General features: G+C 34.5%; 1 protein-coding gene and 1 long non-coding RNA gene across 2 annotated transcripts; both read left to right on the top strand.

Moving 5' to 3' along the window:
* Positions 1-4,467: 4,467 nt before the first annotated feature.
* Positions 4,468-4,965, top strand: LOC146900107 (secreted RxLR effector protein 78-like). The gene has a single exon (XM_085736905.1). The coding sequence runs from the start codon at positions 4,468-4,470 to the stop codon at positions 4,963-4,965; it is 498 nt and encodes a 165-aa protein (XP_085593031.1).
* Positions 4,966-6,195: 1,230 nt separating this feature from the next.
* Positions 6,196-22,089, top strand: LOC146900106 (uncharacterized). Its single transcript, XR_015023027.1, has 2 exons — positions 6,196-6,332; positions 21,879-22,089. It is a non-coding gene; the product is annotated as an uncharacterized LOC146900106 (long non-coding RNA).
* Positions 22,090-23,540: the final 1,451 nt, after the last annotated feature.

Raw genomic sequence — 23,540 nt, 5'->3', positions numbered from 1 at the left:
CATAAAAAAAAGTATTTATATCTTATTTAGATCAATTAAGATCAATTAAGTATTGATGGCATTTAGAAGGAATTTCTTTTTGATTGGTTTGCAACACTAAGTGCTATAAGCTGCGAATTCCATTTGCATTCATTCATACTATTAAAACATATAGATGAACTTAAAATATGTACGATTCCACCAATTGCTTGCCACTTTCATTTCCACCATTTGCAACATAGATATACATTCATCACTATACTAGTTTAATTTAAGGATGACTATGGCAGTCTATGGAAAGAGATAAGTGCGGATATAATTAATAAGTGTGTGGATAATGGGCTGTTTTCTAGAGGAAATTAATCATTGATAAAATAAATTTGGTGGAAGTTTTTAGAGAAAAAACTTAACTCATTTCATTAATCAATACAATTTCAATATATCTGAGATATAATCAAATTCTTAACGATTATCTAGCAAAAGACAATGACGCTCTGATTAATAGATGAAAACATTGTTGGTTAGTCTCCTAATCAGTGGCGGATCTTGAGTAAATTCGTTGGGGGTGCCGAACTTCTATGGAATATATATAAAACAGTTTTAAGAACTAACAGTAAATAAAAATAACTAGCCTAGTGGCATACTTTCTTTGAAAGTATCAAGAGATTGTGGGTTCAAATCCCATCAAAAATGTTTTTTTTAATAGAATTTGTAAAAATAAAATATGTAAACCCATCAAAAATGTTTTTTTTAATAGAATTTGTAAAAATAAAATATGTAAAATATGTAAAAAATAAAATATGTAAAATATGTAAAAAGAACACTATAAGAACACTAGGTAGAAGATGAACCGTAGTGTTGAACCCATGACCCTTTACCCATGACCCTTACCACTGCAACAACCGAATTATTGTTGATTTAAGACACCTAATATGGTATATAAGGGAATTCTGGGGGATGTCATGGCACCTGCCTGCCCCTTAGAAGATCCGCCACTGCTCCTAATAAAATTTATCCTACAGTGTTGTTGCAATATTAAAGAAGCTTTACATGTTTTTTTTAATAGAATTTGTAAAAATAAAATATGTAAACCCATCAAAAATGTTTTTTTTAATAGAGTTGTTGCAATATTAAAGAAGCTTTACATGTTTTTTTTAATAGAATTTGTAAAAATAAAATATGTAAACCCATCAAAAATGTTTTTTTTAATAGAATTTGTAAAAATAAAATATGTAAAATATGTAAAAAGAACACTAGGTAGTGTTGAACCCATGACCCTTTACCCATGACCCTTACCACTGCAACAACCGAATTATTGTTGATTTAAGACATCTAATATGGTATATAAGGGAATTCTGGGGGATGTCATGGCACCTGTCTGCCCCTTAGAAGATCCGCCACTGCTCCTAATAAAATTTATCCTACAGTGTTGTTGCAATATTAAAGAAGCTTTACATGCACACAAGATAACATCAAATTCATATATGGAATTTGATTTACAGGCGACTCCATAACTACTCCCTCCGTTTCAAAATATAAGCAAAATTGACTTTTTAGGTTCATTCATTTAATGATGTATGTAGTTCATATTATGAATCACATGCATCATTAAATGAATGAACCTAAAAAGTAAATTTTGCTTATATTTAAAAACGGAGGGAGTACTAGTTTACAATCTAGTTCAATGGACACGCTGGAATAACCCAAATTTTGTAGCCAAATTAATGTTTGAATGACGTGGGTAATTTTATTCAAGCACAGACAACATGGAGATATGGCAGTCATCTTCCTCATGATACTTCACCCTTATATCACGTTATATCAAACAAAAATATGCCTTCTCCTTCTTCCTCTCTCCATTGATTGGAGTGAAGGAAACAAGAAAAAAAAATTATGCCTTCTCCTTCTTACAATTTATGTCTTAAAGCATAATTTTTTTTCCCTAGCTTTCTTTCCATTTACTTCTTACAATTTATCAAATTCTGATGAAAGAAAAAAAATTACTGTTGTTATTTGCTTTGCTCTTTCTTCTCCTTTTGCTAAACTTGTATTAAGTTAATTTTGAACAAACCCTAAAAGTAGCCAAACAATGATTTCTATTCAATTAAACTCTGAAAAATGAAGCATGTGATATCTTCCGATCTTAACATGCGTTCAATTTTTGCCTTGTGAAGTAGTTCCTTTTTTGTTGTGCTGCCTCATGCTTTTGCAGAGTTAAATAATTTCTCAACATACAAATTACAAGAACGGACGAAGAAGCAGCCAGTGATGAGATGTTTGTTTTGACAGGGGTGATTCATTTATTGTTATATAAGGAAAGAAAAGATAAAGAAAAGGATAAATGACATATTTGGTCCGCTAAATAGTTTTGAAGTTTCATTATGGTAGTTTTTCAAAAGGGGTACTATTTGAGTTTTTAGTCTAAAACATAAAGGTGTACTCTGCTAAAGCACATCTCCTAATTTTTTATTGGGTGTGCATTACCATTTCCATAAATATTAGCGAAAATAAGGGTACTCATGTATTCGTCTTTTTTTTTTTATTGCGCTAATTAACACATGTAACACTACTAAAAAAAATTAACACATGTAAAATATGAACGGTATTTTATTTTATATAAAAATTAAATTTTGATTAAAATTTAAAGTATACTCCTTCCGGTCACTATTATAAGCAAAAATTGACTTTTTAGGTTCATTTAATAAATGATGTATGTGGTCTATATGTAGACTAGATACATCATTTATTGAATGAATTTAAAAAGTGAACTTTTGTTTATAATAGTGACCGGAGGGAGTAGATATTTGTGAGTCTCAAATTGAAATAAATTCCAATGATTCATGTCCTCATGAGCTTAGGTTGGTAAGGACAATGCATAATATATGCAAGGTTCAGGTTCAAACCTCGACCACCACCAAAAAAAAAAAATGATTCATATTTATCATTTTTCAATGACACCAATAATATAGCAAGTATAATATAAATTATTATAGCTATAGCACACCTATAAAATTATTATAGAAAAATTTGTTCAAGGATATAATTTTAATAATAAAAAATACAACCTAAAATGATATATTCTCTTTATATATACTAGCGAAAAAGACAGAAATTCACCGCATATAAATTATGCATATTAGTGTTCTCAGACCATCATCATGCCTTTAAATCTGACCATTACCAAAAAATTATTTATATGTAAACATCTTCACAATATTCCTACAAAAGCCTAGTTTGACATATTCTCACCCCAAACCAAGAGCAAAGCCTATAATGATAAATACTACCTTAATTTGGTTCCAATCATAAGAATACCAAATACAAAAAATTGAACATATTTGCTATTGTAACTTCTTAATGTTTTTTTCAAATTTATTATCTTCATGAAAAAGTGTAAACGTTAACTATGTTTGCTAATATTGAAAAGAAAAATGTTTTAAATAAGAGTAAAAATGTCTTTAAACAATAAATATATTTAGAAAGTTTTAATAATTCATTTGTTTTAAACTGGACGGGGAGTTTATTTTCACCTAGCTAATTACTAGCTAAAAATATTAATTCATTCATTCCAATTAACAGATCACCAATACCACTAATGCGTTTTACTCAAAAAACAATAGTGCTCTTTCATTTTATTCAAAAAAAAAAGTACGGGCTCCTTCATTTGGATGTTTGAGCTCTTGTTTGTACATATCATTTATTTTATAAGTTTCTAATACTTTTAATCTATTTCTCATTACAATTCAGCCAAAACAAATTCGGTACATAATTTTTGGTTAGTATTAAAGTAAAATAATAATTGAAGAGAGAATATGCATTTTGATGCATGTGGAACCTGCAAATGATATTAGAGAGATAATGCTTATAAAATCATTCATTCATATAAATGAACACACACATTCTTCGGATGCCACAAAGGGAGGTTGCTTATTAGGAGAAGTACCTTTTATGGTGGATGTTGTGGTATATCCTAACTTTAACAGTTGGATAGCTTACCCTTGCTTTAATTTGAAGGCACCTGAGTACCTAACCCTATATCATCCCCCACAATAACAATGGAGAAGTTGCTCCAAATTCATAAGATTAGTGTTGGTAGTGGATGATCACATGCAAAATGGTGGCATGGGGTCTATCCATCTCTTTCTGCTGGTATATAGTGGATTTCCCTTTTATCATTCACGCCTGTCTCATGATATCAAAGCGCCGCATTCTTTGATTCTAATGGCCAAAATATACAATGTACTCCTCCGTCCCAAATTAGGAAAGAAAAAAAAATTAATATTACATTTATTAAAAAACTAAAACATAATTGTTTTTAACATAGTTTCTTGTGTTATTCTTGAGATAAGTTTTATAAGAAGATGTAAAAACAATTTTTATTGATTATGGTTATAGAGAAAATGAAAAGGAGAGCAAATTTCCCTTTAAATTGATGGTATTTTGATCACTAATGAACTGGTGGAAGACGCTAAAAAACTGAAGAAAGACATGCTTCTTTTTAAGGTTGATTTTGAGAAGGCTTTGGATTCAGTCGACTGGAGTTATCTTGAAGCAGTTATGGAAAACATGAATTTTCCTACTCTATGGAGGAAATGGATCATGGAATGTATTAGTACGGCTTCAGCTTCAATCCTAGTTAATGGTTGCCCTACTGATGAATTCAAATTTGAGCGGAGGTTGAGACAAGGCGACCCCCTTTTTCCTTTTTTATTCTTAATTGTTGCTGAAGTCCTAAATGTTATGATGAATGCTTTAGTAGCAGTTGGTCTTTTTACTGGTTATAAGGTGGGAACCTTTGATTCTGTTTCCGTTACACACATTCAATTTGTTGATGATACTATGTTAACGAGAGTTAGAAGTTGGGTCAATATCATAGCTCTAAAAGCATTGCTTCTCCTTTTTGAAGCATCGTATGGCCTCAAGGTGAACTTTAATAAGAGCATGTTGTTTGGTATCAATATTCATGATTCTTGGTTGATGGTATGATATTGAAGAGGAATTTTAGTCGTCTATTTGATCTTATCGATAATAAGATGGCAACGGTGGCTGAAATGTACTCGCTTGGGTGGGGGGAGGGTGGTGAAGCCTGGAAGTGGCAGTGTCGGTTATTTGCTTGAGAGGAATAACAAGTTAGGGAATGTTGTAAGATTTTATCTAATATTATTTTGCAGCCTAACATCCATGTTAGGTGGTTTTGGCATATACATGCTTTGAGCAACTGCAATGTTACTAGTGCTTATAATTATATGTTATCATTGGTCAACAATATGGCAGTTGATCATTCCAATGCAATTTAGAATAAGGAGGTCCCTCTGAAGGTTAATCTCTTTGTCTGGCGTATGTTTCGCAATCGTCTACCAACAACAGATAATTTAATCAGGAGGCACATTCTTCATCCAAATGCCCAATTATGTATGGGAGGTTGTGGTTTAATAGAGGATATTAATCATCTTTTTCTCTCGTGAATTTTCCTAGAAAATCTGGCTCGGTATCTCTAATTGGCTTGGGTTCAGTACAGTACAACTTGCGCATGTTGTAGATCACTTTTATCAATTTGAATATCTAGGCGGGTTTTCAAAAAACATTCGTGCTACTTTTCAACTCATTTGGTTAATAACGGTGTGGGTGATTTGGTGTGAAAGAAATGTTTGGGTCTTTCATGAAAAAGAAGAATCGATACAACATCTTCTAGACAAAATTAAGCTACAATCTATTGGTGGTTGAAAGCAAAGAGAATTAATTTTGTTTTTAACTATCACTTGTGGTGGCTTAACCCGTTAGCTTGTTTGGGAATCAATTTGTATTGAGGTTGTTATACCCTCTTTCTTTTTCTTTTCTGTTATGACTGATGTAATGTGAATCTTTTCTTTCAGGTTTTCGGCACTTCTTGTAACGCCCCATTTTTAATTCTATTATTTTTAGTAGATGTGTGAATATTTTTATATGACTTTATTTGTTATATATATGATTTTATGTGAAATATATATTTTATATGATTTTTATGTGATATATGTTGTGATGCTATTTTATTATATGATTTATGGAGTTGTGTTTTATTTGAATGAATATTGTTTTATTATTTGATAAGATAGTAAGAGAAATAGAAATAGAAATAATATAGAAATAGTGTTTATTTTGGTTTAAGGGGAATAATGAGGAATTAATAGAAATTAAGGGAGTTAAGAGAAAAGAGAGGTTTTAGTTTACAGTAAAAAACAGAAAGTCAGAAACAAAAACATTTTCACGTGAAAACTCTAGAAAAACTGGTTTTGGAGAGAAGGAAGAGAAAGCTAGGAGAAGAGCTAGGAAGAGAGGATCCAACCAATTTTTGCTGTAGAATTTGCTGAGATAAGGTAAGGGTGGGATTCCTTTCACTAATAATATGTATAATTCTGAAATTTGATGAATTGTTGTGTTCTTGGTTTTAGGTTTAGAAGTTTTAGGTTAATTGAGGAAAATATGATGAATTGTGTTGTTTGATGCATGTTTCTATGTGGTTTTGGTTGTTATGTTGTATATAGAACCTGTAAACATTGTTCTAATTCATTTTGGGTGATTGGGGGATCAGAAATTGGGTTTTTGGAGTGAAAACTGGTCCTTCCCGTAAGCTGTGAATGTCCAAAATCGGGCCCCGAACTGCCGAAATCGGGCCCCGAATTCTGAGCTGATTTTTCAGCTTTGGTTCGACAAAAATCGGGCCCCGAACTGCCGAAATCGGGCCCCGATTTCCTGTCAGTCAAAACTGGAAAACACTCACGTTTTCGCCCGTTTCTGTTTTGAATTAGCTTTCGATGTAAACATGAAAGTTGTAAATAATTAAGTTAGCTTTAAAATGGCCCTGGTTTGGAGTGGAAAAGATTTGTAGATTTTGAGTTATGATAAAAATAGTCCAGGTGGGTCTTTAGAAAATTTTAAGAAAGCTTAGAATAACTAATCCCAAGTTAGTCCAAAAACTTATGGTTGGTTTCCCAACTTCAAACTTAAGTGTTAGGGATTTAGTTGAGGTGTTTTACGGATATTTGACTTATGTTCTATTGATCAAAACTTAATTGCTTTTGGGGGATGTTTTAGACTTTGAGATGAATGTAATTGATTTATATATATGCTATGTCGTTGATTTCCGTTGTTGATGTCGTTGTATCATCCGATGTCGAAGTTGGGGAGTGTCTCATAATTGTTTTAGGCACATATGTTGTTGTTGTAGTCGCTGTTGAAGTTGTATGTTGATATACACAAGTTGAGTCCATTTGCATACTCACATCTGTTGGGGGCTTATGCCCTGGAATGTTCATCATTCAACCCGTTGTTTACGTTGGATTTTCGTAAACAACCGCTGGTTTACAAATGGTAACTTGCAAGATCAACCAGTAAATCTTAGGACATATTGTGTTTGTTCTTGTTGTTAGAAATTCTGTGTTTTTGGTGTCGAAAATGTAAGAAATACAATAAAAACAATCGAATTCAATCCACTTGAACTCAATCGAACTTAACAAAGTAAAGTGCAAGAACACTTAAAGAAAAAAGGGTAAATTGTATTGATTAAATAAAAGTTGGTACACAGATTCATACATTGCAACTTGTGACTCGTTTCTCACTTCCATACGGATACTTTGAGTGTAAGTTTGTATGATGGAATTGTGACCCGTTTTTCCTATGAAAAACTACTATTTATACTAAGTCTAGAAATAACTACACTTCTTTGAAATTCAAACTACAACTGCCACAAGTCGACAGTTTTACTTATTTGAAAACAAACTTAAAATACAAACTGACTTAAAGAATAACTGTTGATAACCACCTTCGAAAACTGCTCTATCGAAGTCTTCTACCATCTTCGAACCCATATTTGCTTTCAATACAACACTCTGTTCGAATCTTCTTTAAATCTAGGTCAACTATACTTTGACCATATTTATTACAGCTAGTAAAATATATTGGCTAACAAATTGCCCCCCAGAAACGCCATTTTCGATTTCACCAAAGAAGAAAAAGACGTTTTTGAAAAAATAACTAACATTCTCCATCGAAATGAATGATGTCAGTATTTAATTCAAAAATTAATTCAAATTTCCTTTAAATACTGACCCCACAATCTTAGTTAGTGGGCCACGTTCTCTAACATTGGAAAAGACAACACTTTAATGGTAAAACTGTCAAAATAAGATCTTGACATGTGTCATGATCAAAGGTCTATATAGAAACAAACTCACCTTTACTCTTCTCACTTTTCACCATTTCATTTTCACTTTCACTGTTCCTCTTCTCCGCCAAAAATTCTCTCGAAGAAAAAACTTTGAATTTTCTGCAACTCCTATCTTTAAACACGAAATCTTCACTATTCATCAACCTCTCACAAAAACACTTAAACAATGACGAACGCAGCAGGAACTTCTCATGTGAATCGCGAAGAACCCATTGATTTTACTAAAGAAATCGCCAGTGCTGCTCCTGCTTTTATGAACGAACCAGAGATCAATGAAGCTGAAAAAGCTATCTGGAAAACCCAGGTAATCATCCCTTGTACTGATACTCCACATGCATTCTTAGGCCCCATTTCTCTAGAACCTGAAACTCCAGAGATTAACTCTCTTTTCCCATGTATTGAAACTCAACCTCCTTTAATTTTCACAAAAGGTCCTTTTGACCTAAGTTTTGTAAAATCCAAAATTAGGACTGAACCAAAAACTTATCCAGAATACATTGCTTGGTTAGACAAAGTTCAAAAACAAAAGGGACAATTCTGGAAGGAGAAAGGGATTTTTGATCTCATCCAAATATCTCGATATGGTCCAAAATACCATAATGAATTGATATTTGCTGCTTTACATTTTTGGAACCCATCGAACAACAGCCTTCACTTGAAATGTGGAATGCTCACTCCTACCCTTTTAGATGTGGCTGGCCTTACTAGCTTAAAACCAACTGGATACACCTTTAATCCAGATGTTACCACCTCTCAATACTCAGTAAATTTCGATAGCCCTGCCTATGGTTTGTTTATAGCTAACAACCATGATACCAAATGTGCTGAAGTATCTGCAGATGAACATGTAGCTTTCTTGACCTACTGGTTATCTATGCATGTTTTTTGCTCAAGGTCAGTACAAGTCCCTAAGAAATTCATGTGTCTAGCTAGTCAGTTACATGAAGGAACAGATATCTGTTTAAGCAAACTGATTCTAGGTTCTTTATATGAAACCCTTAACCATACAACTAATAATCTTAGAGATTATCCCCAAACTGGTGGGAATTTAGTTGTATCAGGACCCATATGGTTGTTCCAACTATGGCTTTTAGCCATTTTTGGATCAAAACTTGCTTCGATCCTACCTTCCTCTTACACATCAGCATACTCAGAAAAGACCACTGAAGGTATAGGCTTAGCTATGTTTCACCCCGATGGGAACAAGTCATCACAACAACTTTTTGAGAATGCTTATGAAACCCTGCTTGATTGTCCCATTTTCACCCCTATGATGGCACCATTTACCACTAGGAAATATGGACCTAACTGGTTCAAAGAGGACTTTCCCACTACTTCGAAAACAGCCAACAAAACAGAAATCAATGCTATATGGAAAGCTTATTTGACCCCTACCTATCTATCTAGCAGACTTACACCTGGTAGCCCTTATGGAGTATATGGTTATCAACCTAACCATGTAGCTAGACAGTTTGGTATGGTTCAATCGAAACCCAGCTCTTTGTTCAAAAGTATAAGTGAATGGAAAATTCCTCTGATCGAACCTGTGTGGAAATCCATAATTCAAGCCAGGAGAACAACTGTGTTCGAGCCTACATATTTCTCAACATCATTTGCATGCTCTGAAGCATTCTTTCGATGGTGGCGAAATTATTACACACGCCAATCCAATCGAGGGAATCCTGATGAATTGCTGCCTCAACTGACCAGTACTTTTCACACTTTGCAGAACAAAGACAAGAAGACTAGAGGTACGCACATTAAAGAAATTCAGCAATTTCAAAGATATTATCAAACAGCATATGACCCTTTACATCCAAAGAGGACAGTATATTATGCTGCTCAAACTTTGAGAGATAAAGTTCGAGAAAAAATTCCAGAAACAATTTTTCCCCCTGGAACACCCAATAAATATCTTTATGTTTTAGAAAAGAAAATGAGACTAGCAAGACTTCCATCTTGTAATCTTGCTTTGGCCTTTAGGCCACCATACCCAAAATGGTTACTTTATAATTTCAAATTCCCACAGAATAATTTAGTAACCTATGCTAAATGCAATTTATACCAATATAATGGTGAACTTGGCTATGAATTATCCCAAGTTCGAATCGAAACTCCCAGTATCATGGGTATGATTTTTTCTTTTACTAAAATATATTAATACTATTTTTAGAAGAAATAGTACTTATCTGTATAATCACATATTTCAGCTTTGCCTTTAACTCCAGGAGAAGCAAAGCTCGATGATGCCAGCACCCAGAACACTTCGAAAAGCAAGTCTGACAAGAAGAAAAAGAAAGCTTCCCAAACTAAAGAAGTTGAATCGAAGAAATCTGAGGCTGCATCGAAGGAACCTCCTAAATCAAAGGAACCCAAAGTGAAAACAACTTCATCAAAAGGACCTTCTAGATCGAAGAACAAGAAAGAACAAGCAACTGTCGATCTCTCTGATGATGATAGCGAGGTGGAGATAACTAAAGAACAGATCGAAGCTTCCAAAGTAACACTTCCCAAAGTCAATACTGAAGGAAGAAGGAAAAGAAAACAGGAACAAATATCACTTGTCCAACAAAAGGAAGTCGAAGTGGAAGCTTCTGAAGGTTCTCCCCCCATCTCACCATCTAAACCATTCAAACGTCTTCGAAAGACTTCTCAGTCTAGTGCTCATTCACATGTTGGTGATAATGGTTCGAAGGTATTTTATCGAAACCATATTTTATACGAAATATTTCTAAATGTCTTGTTTTAAGCATTTATCTTATTCTTTTTAGGGTATCGAACAAGAACAAACTAATCCATCACAACATGGGCAAGTTCTTCCTTCTTCGAAGACCACTTCACCAATTGCTGAAGACAAAGAAGATGAGCATGATGATGCTAGCAGTCCAGAAGGTCTTAAAGTGGATCTTCCTCAACAACAACAAACAGAAACACCCACTGATGACTTGGTAAATGATGAATCACTCAACAATGACCAATCTCATTCTGCACCCACCCTTGGAGATAATGTATCAAACTTTGCTACTGAAGATACAAAAATAACTACTCGACAAAATGCTCCTGGTGATGCAGAGATGATTGCTCAACAAGATACTCCTATGATCGATCTGGAAGAAATCGATCGATTGGCCAAAGATGATCCTTTCAATGCTTTTGCTTTGATAGCTAAGAGTAATACTCTTTTCTCAACTAGTACTGGCCAAACTTATGATTCATCCAAGGGAAATCCCTCTGAGACTTCAAAGAACAACCTGCTAGCAGAATTTCAAAAGAGGATCATCGAAGCCGACTTGCTAGAGTTGATTGAAAAGGATGCTGGAGCTCTTGCTGAAATCAGGAGTTTATTCGAAAAGCTTGGTGCTCTCCCAACTGGTTGGAAATTTCGAAACCTGTTTAATTATCTTGAACCAATGTTGGAGAGTGCTAATCAAAACTTCCAGAAGAGAAAAATTGATCAAGCTCAAATGGAAGAGAAGAAAGCGCATCATGATCAAATTGTGATCGAACTGTCATCTTTCCAAGAGAAATTTGAAACTCTTCAGCAAGAGAGAAACAATGCAAAGCAGCAAGTGGTTGACATCGATGCCAAGATTAAAGAGTTGGAAGCTCAGAAAGCTGAAATTTTGGCTAAGGATGAAGCCAGAAATCAAGAAGCCAATGAAGCTGTTAACAAATTCAAGCTCTCCAAGGAACTAGAGTCTACCATTGCTCAACTTGCAAGTGACAACCATGCTCTCGATACTCAACTGGCTGAATACAAAAGCCAAATCGGGAAACTCATCTCATCATTTGAGATTTAGTTCTGTTTCTATTTTATTCTCTAAGACTTTTATTTTATTTCGGCCTTATCGAATATCTTGGTCTGTAATGTCTTTATAACAATCTGTGGACCATTTTCTATTTTGAACGACAATTTCTTTTCAATCATCGAAATTCCTTTCTTATTCTCTTATATCGAATTCAAATTTTATTTAAATCCAAACAAGATTGGCACAATTTCCAAGACATTTTAATGATGAGGAAACAAAAAAGTAACTTTTTTGTTTAACCCAACAAGTTAAACTTGTCTAGGAAGTTGAAAAGAAATAAAACCAATAAATGACCTTTTAACACAGATAAATCCTTTTTAAAAGAAAACCTTTAAAACTTCCCTCAGGTTACAAAGTTAAGTAACCATTGGCCATTGGAATAACTGTTCCCACGTGTCATCATCTTCAAAGTAAGAAGAACCGTCTGATTGAGCCACTTCTTTCAACTTCCTTCCACTATAAATATGATTTTCCTTTTTTATAAAAATCACTCTTTTCTTTGTTTCGTCTTCGTCTGAAAAATCCTTCTTACTCAAAGCTTTTTCTTTCTTAAATCATCATGACCACCATTGATAATCTGAGTGATGATCTTTTAGTCAAGATTGCTGCAAAGATTGCTGCTCAAAGCAGGAAAGATCTTTTCGCCTTTCGCCATACCAATAGCAGGCATTGGCGTGTCAGTGAGGATTCTGAAGTTTCTAAGGCTTTTGGAAATGATGTCCTCTACTTTCTCTACGACCCCAATGAATGGTACAACAATGCTATGGTGGCTCATTCTAAGTTTGCTTTTAAACTTAGACTATGGAATCATGGCAACGCCATGTTCTGTATTCTTCGAAGCACTCAACACATGTTGGATGCTAATCCAAACATTGAAGAAATGAAACGTCTCCTTACTACTGCTATCAACGCCACTGGCTCTCTGAGTGCAAAGTACTACCGTCTTCTCATCAATGCGCTCTCCATGCCTATGCCAGAAAACATCCTCGAAGACTTCGAAGATCTTGCATGGACACATCGATTGGCAGAATTTCGAAGCGACATTTTGGGAGGAACTTCAACTTATCGATTTCGCTGTCCTTGGTGGAATAGGCCCATGCCTATTTGGCTTACTAGGCGTCGTTTTTGCAACAACTACCACAACTGTGCAGGAGATGGGAGAATTGGAGGCTGGTATGCACTTCTACCTGGGCCAGATCATGAATACTACTTGGTCAATGCTTGCTTCAGGTGTCGTCTCGATATAGAAATTCGCTGGTTTCTCGATCGTTTTGGGATTGTAACTGAATGGTGAAAACCATCTTTAAATGCTTTTTAATCTTTAAGTACTTTGTGTTTTCTTTTGTAATGGTTTTTCCATTTTAAGCATTTCGATGTAACCTGCCCATCAGTTGGCATTTTTAAATTAATGCCAAGTTTTTATTTCGAATCAAATTACTCTTGTGTAATTTTAATTTCTTGTAACATCGGTTTATATTTTTTCAAATATTTACCGTTTATGCGTATAATTCTCTGATCTTCTTGTAGTTCTTCGATCTCATACGCATTATTCGAAAAAACTCTTAGAATTTTCCATGGTCCTTCCCAACTAGGAGACCATTTTCCTAAACATCGATCCTTTTTATCCATCGGCAAGATAACTTTCCAAACTAAGTCCCCTTGCAGGAATAATTTCGATTTAACTCTTTTGTTATAGGCTTTTGCTATTCTTTCTTTTTGCTTTGTAAGCACTTCTAAAGCCATTAATCTTTCTTCATCAATATCTACTAATTCATCCAACATCATATCCAAATATTGATTTGTTGGAATTTCGATTTGTCTTTGAATTCGAGTAGATTGAAGTAAGATTTCTGTTGGCAATACAGCATCATGGCCAAATGTTAATCGAAAAGGAGTAGTATTTATAGATTCTTTAGGAGAAGTTCGAACTGCCCATAAAGCTTCATAAAGAAACTCATGCCATTCTTTGGGTTTTTTCTTTTGGCTAGCTTTTCTTTTGATTATAGTAATCAAATTCTTATTTGCTGCTTCTACCTGACCATTTGCCTGAGCATAATATGGTGTTGAAGTCAACAATTTATAACCTATTTCTTCAGCAAATTTTACCATCTTTCGACCAGTAAATACAGATCCTTGATCTGTAGTAATAGTTTCTGGTATGCCAAATCTATAAATAATAAATTTTTGAATGAAGTTTATAACTTCATCTTGAGTAACATCTTTTAGTGGAACAGCTTCTATCCATTTAGTGAAATAATCTATTCCAACCAGAATATATTTGTAGCCTTTGGATGACTTAGGTTTGATTTCCCCAATTACATCTAAAGCCCATCCTCTGAATGGCCAAGGCTTCACTATTGAATGTAATTCACTAGCTGGTACTTTTTGAATTCCAGCATGTTCTTGACATTCTTTACAACCTTTAGCAAAATTTATGCAATCTTTTAACATGGTTGGCCAATAAACACCTTGTCGAAACAAAGGCCATTTTATTTTATGGCCTGCTTGATGTGTACCACAAGCACCACTATGAGTATTCGATACAGCCAAATATGCTTCTGCTTCACTAAGGCATTTAAGTAAAACTCCTTCTGGAGTCTTTTTAAATAATTCATTGCCTATTATCACATAACTCAAGGCTCTATATTTGACTTTTCTACAAGTTGTGCCATCTGGATCTTCCAAAAAATTGACTATGGGTTTTCGCCAATCATCATCATCCAAATTGTTAATGACCAAAATTTCAGAAAATTTTGCACTCTGAAGGTATCCTTGAGATGCTTCCATGCCCCCAAGTTTTGGTCTTAACAATTTGTTAGACACAATGTCTATCGAATTACGCTTTGTTTTAATTTCAATAACCTCTTGCTCTTGTTCCTTCGAAAGTTTGTACCCAGAAGCTAATTGAGCTAAATCATTAGCTTCTTGATTTTCTGCTCTAGGAACATGTTGAACTTCAATTTGAACAAAATGTTTAAGTAATGCATTAACTATAGTGTAATACATTATCAAAGTTTCTTTGAGGCATTTATATTCTTTTGTTATTTGCTTTATTACTAATTCAGAATCACCTCTAATAATTAAACATTTTGCCCCCAGTTCGAGCAAAATCTCTAAACCATTTATTAAGGCTTCATATTCTGCCTCATTATTCGAACAATATTGGCTAATTCGAAATTTATATTTGGTTACCTCATTTGTTGGTGAAACAATAACTATACCTATTCCAGAACCATTTTTATGACTAGACCCGTCGAAATATAATGTCCATGGAAATGTTTCGATGCCCCCAGTCACAGGTTCTTCAATGGAATGATCAGCAATAAAATCAGCCACTATTTGGCCTTTCACAGTTTTCAAAGATTGATAAGTTAAAGAATATTCTGTGAGTGCCAAAGCCCATTTACCAACTCTACTATGCAGAATAGGTTTAGATAACATGTGCTTAATAATGTCGAAATGGGAATAAACATAAACATCAAAAGGCTTTATATAATGCTTAAGTTTCATACATGAGAAATATAAACAAAGACATAATTTTTCACTAGGATGATATCTTGTTTCAACATCACTTAAAACTCTACTAAGATAATAAATGGCTCTTTCTACACCATTTTCATCCTCTTGTGCTAACATACTCCCTATAGTTCTTTCAGATGATGCTATATATAACTTCATCTTTTTGTCTTTCAACAAAGGTGAAAGAATGGGAGGATTAGATAAATATGACTTTATGTCTTCAAATGCCTTTTGGTGTTCAGGCTCCCATCTGAAAATTTCCTCTTTCTTTAATCGAAGTAATGACGAGAATGCTTGTGCTCTGCCACTTAGATTAGAGATAAATCTTCTGAGGAAATTTATTTTGCCTAATAAAGACTGCAACTCTTTTTTGGTAGAGGGTGCTTTAGCCTCCATTATAGCTTTAGTCTTATTTTGATTGATTTCGATGCCCTTTTTATGGACAACAAACCCTAAAAAATCACCTGCACAAACACCAAATGCACATTTTAATGGATTCATTTTTAATCCATATTGTCTCATCCTTTCGAATGATAAACGTAAATGTTCTAAGTGTTTGTTTTCAGAAGATGATTTCACAACAATATCATCAATGTAAATTTGCATAAAATCTTCAATAAAATCATGAAACATTGAATTCATTGCTCTTTGATATATAGCACCAGCATTTTTAAGACCAAATGGCATTACTATCCACTCATAACATCCTAATGCCCCTGGGCATCGAAATGCTGTTTTAGAAACATCTTCTTCAGCAATAAATATTTGATTATAACCTGAATAACCATCAAGCATACTCAAATATTCGAAACCTGCTGCAGAATCTACCAACATTTCTGCTACTGGCATAGGATATTCATCTTTAGGAGTGGCGAGATTTAAATCTCTAAAATCAATACAAACTCTTATACTTCCATTTTTCTTTTTAACAGGAACTACATTAGCTAACCAATCAACATACCTTGCAGGTCTGATGAAGCCACATTTGAGGAGTCTTTCTATCTCTTCTTTTATTTTTGGTAGAATCTCTGGTGCAAACCTTCTTGGAATTTGCTTCACTGGTTTCTTGTCTGTCCTGATTGGCAATTGCAACTCTACTACCTTTCTACTCAAACCAGGCATTTCATGATAATCCCAAGCAAAGCAATCCTTGTAATTTTTCAAAAGCGCCACAATTCGATCTTTGAAGCTCTTAGGAATCTTTGAACTTATGTATGTTGGTCTTTTTACAGAACCATCTCCTATATCCACTTCTTCAAGAGGATCTTGGGCCTTCATTTTTATTGTAGATCCCATTGGATCTTCTTCAAAACCCAAAGGTTCATCATCGTAAATACAGTCTAATTTTTTATCATCAATGAGGTCATCAGAATTATTTTCTACTGAAGTATCGAAGACCTCTTCTTTTTTGGCTGTTTCAGCCAAATCGAAGTTTTTCTCGGCTACATAAGCCGTAATCTTTTCCCATATGCTGGGCTCAACCATTGATCAATTATTGATATCCCACCCAGTTGGTGAGATTCTATTTGCTGAATATCCTTGGTCATCAGTAACCCTCTTGTACGAAGTACTTCTTGTCTTCAGCAAATCTGTTTCCTTTACAGGCATCTTCTCATGGCAATCTTCATTGTTCACCACTACGAAGTCATCGTCAAATGCAGTTTTCCAACGAAAACCCCATTCTGGTGCAAGTTTTACAAAGAATTTCTCTTCTTTAGTCATAGAACTTGATGCATCATTTTCCATGAATGGTGCAATAAATTGAAGCTGTTTGTCAAAGTTCTTTTTGTTGATATCTTGATTATCAACTTCAGCTTTGAAATAATAACTCTGATCAGCCTCAATATTCTCTACCAAACCATCTTTCCTCCAAATCACAATCCTTTGATGCATTGTAGAAGGAACTGCACCTACAGCATGGATCCATTCCCTTCCTAATAATGCATTGAAATTGGCTTTAGAAGGAACTACCAAAAACACAGTTGCTCTAGTTATGCTTCCTACTACCAATTCTAGTTCGATAGCACCAAGAGATTGTCCAGTAGATCCCTCATAATTAGTGAGCACTACATTATGTGGTTTCAAATCACATTCAGAAATACCAAGTTTTCTTAGAAAAGATTGTGGTAGGAGATTAACAGTAGCACCACCATCTACTAATACTTTGTTAATTCCAACACCATTTAATTTAGCTTGAATAAACAAAGGCTTTAAATGAAGCTTCATGTTATCATCAGGTTTCTCGAACACTGCATGTTGATCTTCGATGCAGCCATTGTTCATAACATAATAACACAGAGGCCTATGACGAGCCATTTCCTCAGTGAAATCACATTCATCATCATGATTGGCCTTCGAAGATACATCATATGCATATTCAATTGGTAGTACAGAAACCACACATATAATGTCAAGACTTGGTTCAGAATCTGAAAAAGTAGAAGTTAGAATATCATCATCCCCTTTGGAGATGTTTAAAGCAGAAGATAATGGAGGGAAAATTCTTTCAGTAGCTGGTTTTTTAACCATTTCGAAAACTATTGGTTGTTTTCCCTTACTTTTGTCATCATTAGTGACATCTTTCAAAACTCCTTCCTTTTTCTGGCGTTGAAAACGGCGCCATTGAGTTCTAGTCATAGGATTCTTACCTTTATAGTTATTTTTGTAAGCATACTTGTTAGGATTAGAACTCTCTGGTTGGTCTGGAACTTTGACAGCTCTTTTTACCCATTTTGTTGGTGGTGCTGGAGGCGCAGAATGACCAGTTTTCTTGCCCCCAGAGAAAACCCAAGTATCAATAGGAGACTTCGATGAAGGAATGAAAGTCTTCTTATGATTCTTCACTTGATACTTCTCTGAAGTTTTCATCTTGTAAGGAACACCTCTTTTGTTAAAGCCAAATTTAGAACGGTTCTCGAACCACCCTCCTTTACGTTTTGTTTGAGGTTGATATCCTTCAACAGATTTCGCAGCTTCTTTATCGAACACTGCACTGCATCGAGGACAAAGCATAGCATTGGTGTTAGATATTTTACATCGGTTTAAGAAATCAACCAAATCTTCTTCAGCCTTTGGATATGCTTTCTCCATTTCCTTGGCCAATTGATCTTCAGTAACCACTGGCTCTTCAATTTGATGGTCCTCAGTAACCATTTCTGCATCAATATTATCTGAAATTTCCACCATATTGATAGAAATACCAGCAAACATGGATTCTGCCACATTGGCAGACACATCAGCAAACATGGACTCTGCCTTTTTCATAGGATCTCCATCCACTTGCTGTTTTGGTTTCTCTCCAAATTTCAGCCTCCCTTCATCAAGAGCTTTTTGTACAGAATCCCTGAAACGAGTACATCGAGATAAGTTATGACCTAAAAAACCATGGAATTTACAAAATCCTCTTTTCTTCCTTTGTTCCAAAGGAGGTAACTTCATATTAGGTGGCACTAATATTATGCCATCATTAACTAAAAGATCAAAAATTTCTTCACTTTTAGTAATATCAAAAGTATAAGTTTTAGAAGGATATTTGTCACTCTTGGGATCTTCAGGATTTTTTCCATTGGATGGCCTCAACATTTTACAAGCATATGGAGGTCCATCTTTTAATTCTGCTAGGTTTATATCATTGTCTTCAACGATATCTAAACCCCAATCGAATTCAGGTTCACTATCTCCTGTTTCTATATAGGCAATTTTTTCCTTTTTAGGAAATTTGTTATGAGTTCTAACTTTTTCAGCTTTAAGTCTTTCAACTTGTCGAACTCTGTCTGCCAATTGGGCCATGTCTCTTAAGTACTGGGTATCTAATTTCTTTCGAACAGAATAATCGAGGCCACCAGCAGCCATTTCGACCAATTCATATTCTGGAACAGAAGTAAAACATCTAGCCTTAAGGAGACGAAACCTATTGAGATAATCATCGATTGACTCATGACTTTTACGTCGAACACTGGCCAATTCTTTCAAACTAATCTTAGATTGACCCATGTAAAATTGTTCATGAAAGGCTTTTTCTAATTGGTTCCAACTATAAATTGAATGAGGAGGTAAAGTTGTAAACTAAGTAAAAGCATTTTTTGTCAAAGAACTTGGGAAATATTTCATTCTCAAATTTTCATTTTCTGCAATATTTCCTGCTTCCATGAGAAACCTAGCAATGTGTTCGACAGTAGATTCATTAGTTTCTCCAGCAAATTTGGTAAACTTTGGAATTTTCCAATTTCTAGGCAATTCAGCGTCTAAAACATACTCAGACAAAGGAGACACAAAATTTGGTCCATGTAAACCCATATTAAAACCATTTTGGGCTAACAAAGCCTCGACAATACCCGCTATATTATTCTGACCATCGAAATTGTTCCGACGGGCTTGTAAAACCACTTGATCGGCATCTTGGTTTCTGTTAACCAAAATGGGTTGCCTTTCAGGTTCTGCCTGAACTTGTGGTTGTACTACTTGTGGTTGGACAATATTTTCATGATTTCGAACCACTGGTTCATCAGCAATTATTTCAATTGCCCTCAAATTTCGATTTTGAGGCAATGGGTTATTTTGGATTGGTGGAGCGCCAAAGAAATTGGCAATTCTTTCCATTTGATCAGACAACCGTTGATAACTAGTGTTGGTGTCTCGAATTAAAGGATTTATGACAGTACCAATTTGTTGGGTCATCATATTAACCATATCATGATTAGTTTCTTCCATAGTTTGCCTAATGGCAGCCATAGAAGCGTTGGTTAAATTTTGTTGGGGACTTCTATATGTTGTAGATACCCCAGGACCAAAAAGTTGTGGTAATGAAACATTTAAATTCTCTGAAAACATATTACCACTAGTTTGTAAGCCTTGCATCAATGATGATGGCATACCATATGGCATTGATCTATGATCCCAAACTCCTTGAATAGAAGTATTATTTGGATAATCATGGGAAGTTTGGGTAGCCATCGAAGGCATGGCTTGAGAAATTACTGTGGCCATCGAAGGCATGGCCTGAGACGATGTTTGAGTGACTGTATTACTAGTTGGAACAGCCTGTGATGTTCTAACATTCCCTGGGGATGGAACATCATCTTCAACCGTCACTTGATCCACATCTTCATTTGAAGATGTTGGATTTGTTTTCTTTTGGTTGTTAGCGCGTGTCATATTAAGAAGCAATTTCTTATTTCTTAATTGCATACACAACAAAACAAACCAGAATTAAAAGAAATTCTAACAAAAACTATAAACAAAAAGCACAAACGGTCCCACTGGGCGTGCCAATTTGTTTACGTTGGATTTTCGTAAACAACCGCTGGTTTACAAATGGTAACTTGCAAGATCAACCAGTAAATCTTAGGACATATTGTGTTTGTTCTTGTTGTTAGAAATTCTGTGTTTTTGGTGTCGAAAATGTAAGAAATACAATAAAAACAATCGAATTCAATCCACTTGAACTCAATCGAACTTAACAAAGTAAAGTGCAAGAACACTTAAAGAAAAAAGGGTAAATTGTATTGATTAAATAAAAGTTGGTACACAGATTCATACATTGCAACTTGTGACTCGTTTCTCGCTTCCATACGGATACTTTGAGTGTAAGTTTGTATGATGGAATTGTGACCCGTTTTTCCTATGAAAAACTACTATTTATACTAAGTCTAGAAATAACTACACTTCTTTGAAATTCAAACTACAACTGCCACAAGTCGACAGTTTTACTTATTTGAAAACAAACTTAAAATACAAACTGACTTAAAGAATAACTGTTGATAACCACCTTCGAAAACTGCTCTATCGAAGTCTTCTACCATCTTCGAACCCATATTTGCTTTCAATACAACACTCTGTTCGAATCTTCTTTAAATCTAGGTCAACTATACTTTGACCATATTTATTACAGCTAGTAAAATATATTGGCTAACACCCGTTGGGGGCTTATGCCCTGGAATGTTTATCATTCACCTGTTGGGGGCTTATGCCCTGGGATGCTTTAACCATCCAAATTGTTGGGGGCTTATGCCCTGGAATGCTTAGCATTCAACGCGCGTAGATTGGTACCACCTGCATGATGCATAGTTGTTGTTGTCGTAGCATTGTTGAGTCGTTGTTATCGTTGTAGCATTGTCGAGTTGTTGTCGTTGTCGAATTGTCGAGTTGTCGGTGTCGTTGTGGATAATGTTGTTGTTGTTGTTGTTGTTGTACCTTGTTGCTGAAAATAGTTATGTTGTTGCTTATGTATTTATTTATATACCTTATTAATGATGCATGTTGTGATATGTTGTTGTTTTCATTAATTCGATGAATTATATATTATTATTATTGGATAAGTTTCTCACCCCTTCTGCGTATATGTTGCCTCGACCGTGGGTAATGTGCAGGTAATGATGGCTTGTAGGTTGATTGGCTCAAGTGTCTAGGGCTCTGATACATATTAGGATGGGGATCGTCGCGAATGTCTTCTTCATTTCTTTTATGTATCACATATTTTGGAAAAGACTTGTTATTGGAGCTTACTGTTGTTGAAAATAAAGTTGAATTATGTTGAGGCCTTTGTGCCAAGATTTTCATTGAGGTTGAATTTGGTTGAAACTATATTTTTAAAGAATTATTCCGCTGCAGTTTATTAAGATATTCTAAACGTTGATTTTGAATAAATAGATATTTCCTATTTATGAATTTTTGATTAGTAGTGTGACACTCCGTTGTGTGGTTACTCTGATTAAGTTAACTAATATTAAATTGTTGGGAGAACGGGGTGTTACACTTCTTGTGCGGAAAATACAAGGATATCAGTTTATATATAATCCATTTTAGTTTCTTCAAAAAAAAAACCTCTTTAAAAATATGATTTTTTTTCATTTTAGTTTCTTCAAAAAAAAACCTCTTTAAAAATATGATTCTTTTTAAAATAACAATTTTTTTTTGGTAGTGGCCGGGGTTTGAACCCCGGACCTTGCATATTTTATGCACTGTCCCAACCAACCGAGCTAAGCTCGCGAGGACAATTTTTAAAATAACAATTAAATATGATAAAAGTTGGTCTTTTTTACTTATAATTTCGGACAAAGAAAATGAGTTTTTTTAATTATAATTTGAGACGAAGGGAGTTTATATTTTTCCATTAATTTCTAACATATTAAATTGGATTAACTTGAAACAAAAACAAAGCCAAGCATGACAAGTAAAAAAAAAATGCATTGTATTTCATTCTATTGTTTGCTAACTTTCAATCAGGCTTATGAATTCAAACTTTTTAACAGAAACTTAGTTACTTCACTAAAATATAATGGAAGACTTCGGAACATTTGAGTAAGATGCCATTAATCAGGGGCGGATCTACATGCTCTTGAGGGTGTGCACTTGCACACCCTGAACTTTGAAAATTTACACTTACAATCCTATATCTTTTGCACCTTGCACACCCTGAAAAATTCATTTTGCACCTCTGATCCACTTCTCCTCTCACAAAGAAATAAAAAAAGATGAAGAAAAGGAAGTGAAGAAGAATGTGGTACGAAGGAGGAAGAAGAGCACATAGCTGGTTTTCTTTTGAATCCAGTAGAAAGAGTAGAATATGAGAATGACGGCTACTCTCATGTTAAAGATAAGCAACAAAATAATCAGGGTTAAGTATATGTATCTTCTTATGGGCCTGGGCCATGTAAATGTTACTTTTGTCTAAGAGGCTGGCATAAAAAGATGTTCTATTTTGCAAGTATCTAAGAGGTGTGGATAAAGAAAAATGTGTTTTATTTTGCCTATATAAGTATGTTTTTGGAGCATTTAAAGCAAAGAGAAAACTAAAAATAACTCTAAAGGTTTGATTTAGTGGTAAAAAGACAGGAATTGCACTTGAATATTTCAGATTCGAGTTCCCTTAGAGCTTTGTGATGGAAATAAATTTAAATATGTTTATACTCTTTGATTGTTGTGAGTTCATAATATCTTCTACATCATTTTGAAATCCGATGGAAAACCTCTAATGTGTCCAACCTCATCGTGTTTGGCATCGCATTTGGAAGATATGCGTGTGATTAATT

The sequence above is a fragment of the Medicago sativa genome, chromosome 8 (genome assembly GCF_051527215.1).
Source record: "Medicago sativa cultivar Bolivia chromosome 8, Bolivia_mono, whole genome shotgun sequence".
NCBI classification, from domain to species: Eukaryota; Viridiplantae; Streptophyta; class Magnoliopsida; order Fabales; family Fabaceae; genus Medicago; species Medicago sativa.
This window is presented reverse-complemented; position numbering and strand designations above follow the sequence as displayed.

What these genes read in the sequence shown, in the direction of transcription:
- LOC146900107 (XM_085736905.1), top strand. Translation starts at nt 4,468, where the DNA reads ATGCTTCTTTTTAAGGTTGATTTTGAGAAGGCTTTGGATTCAGTCGAC.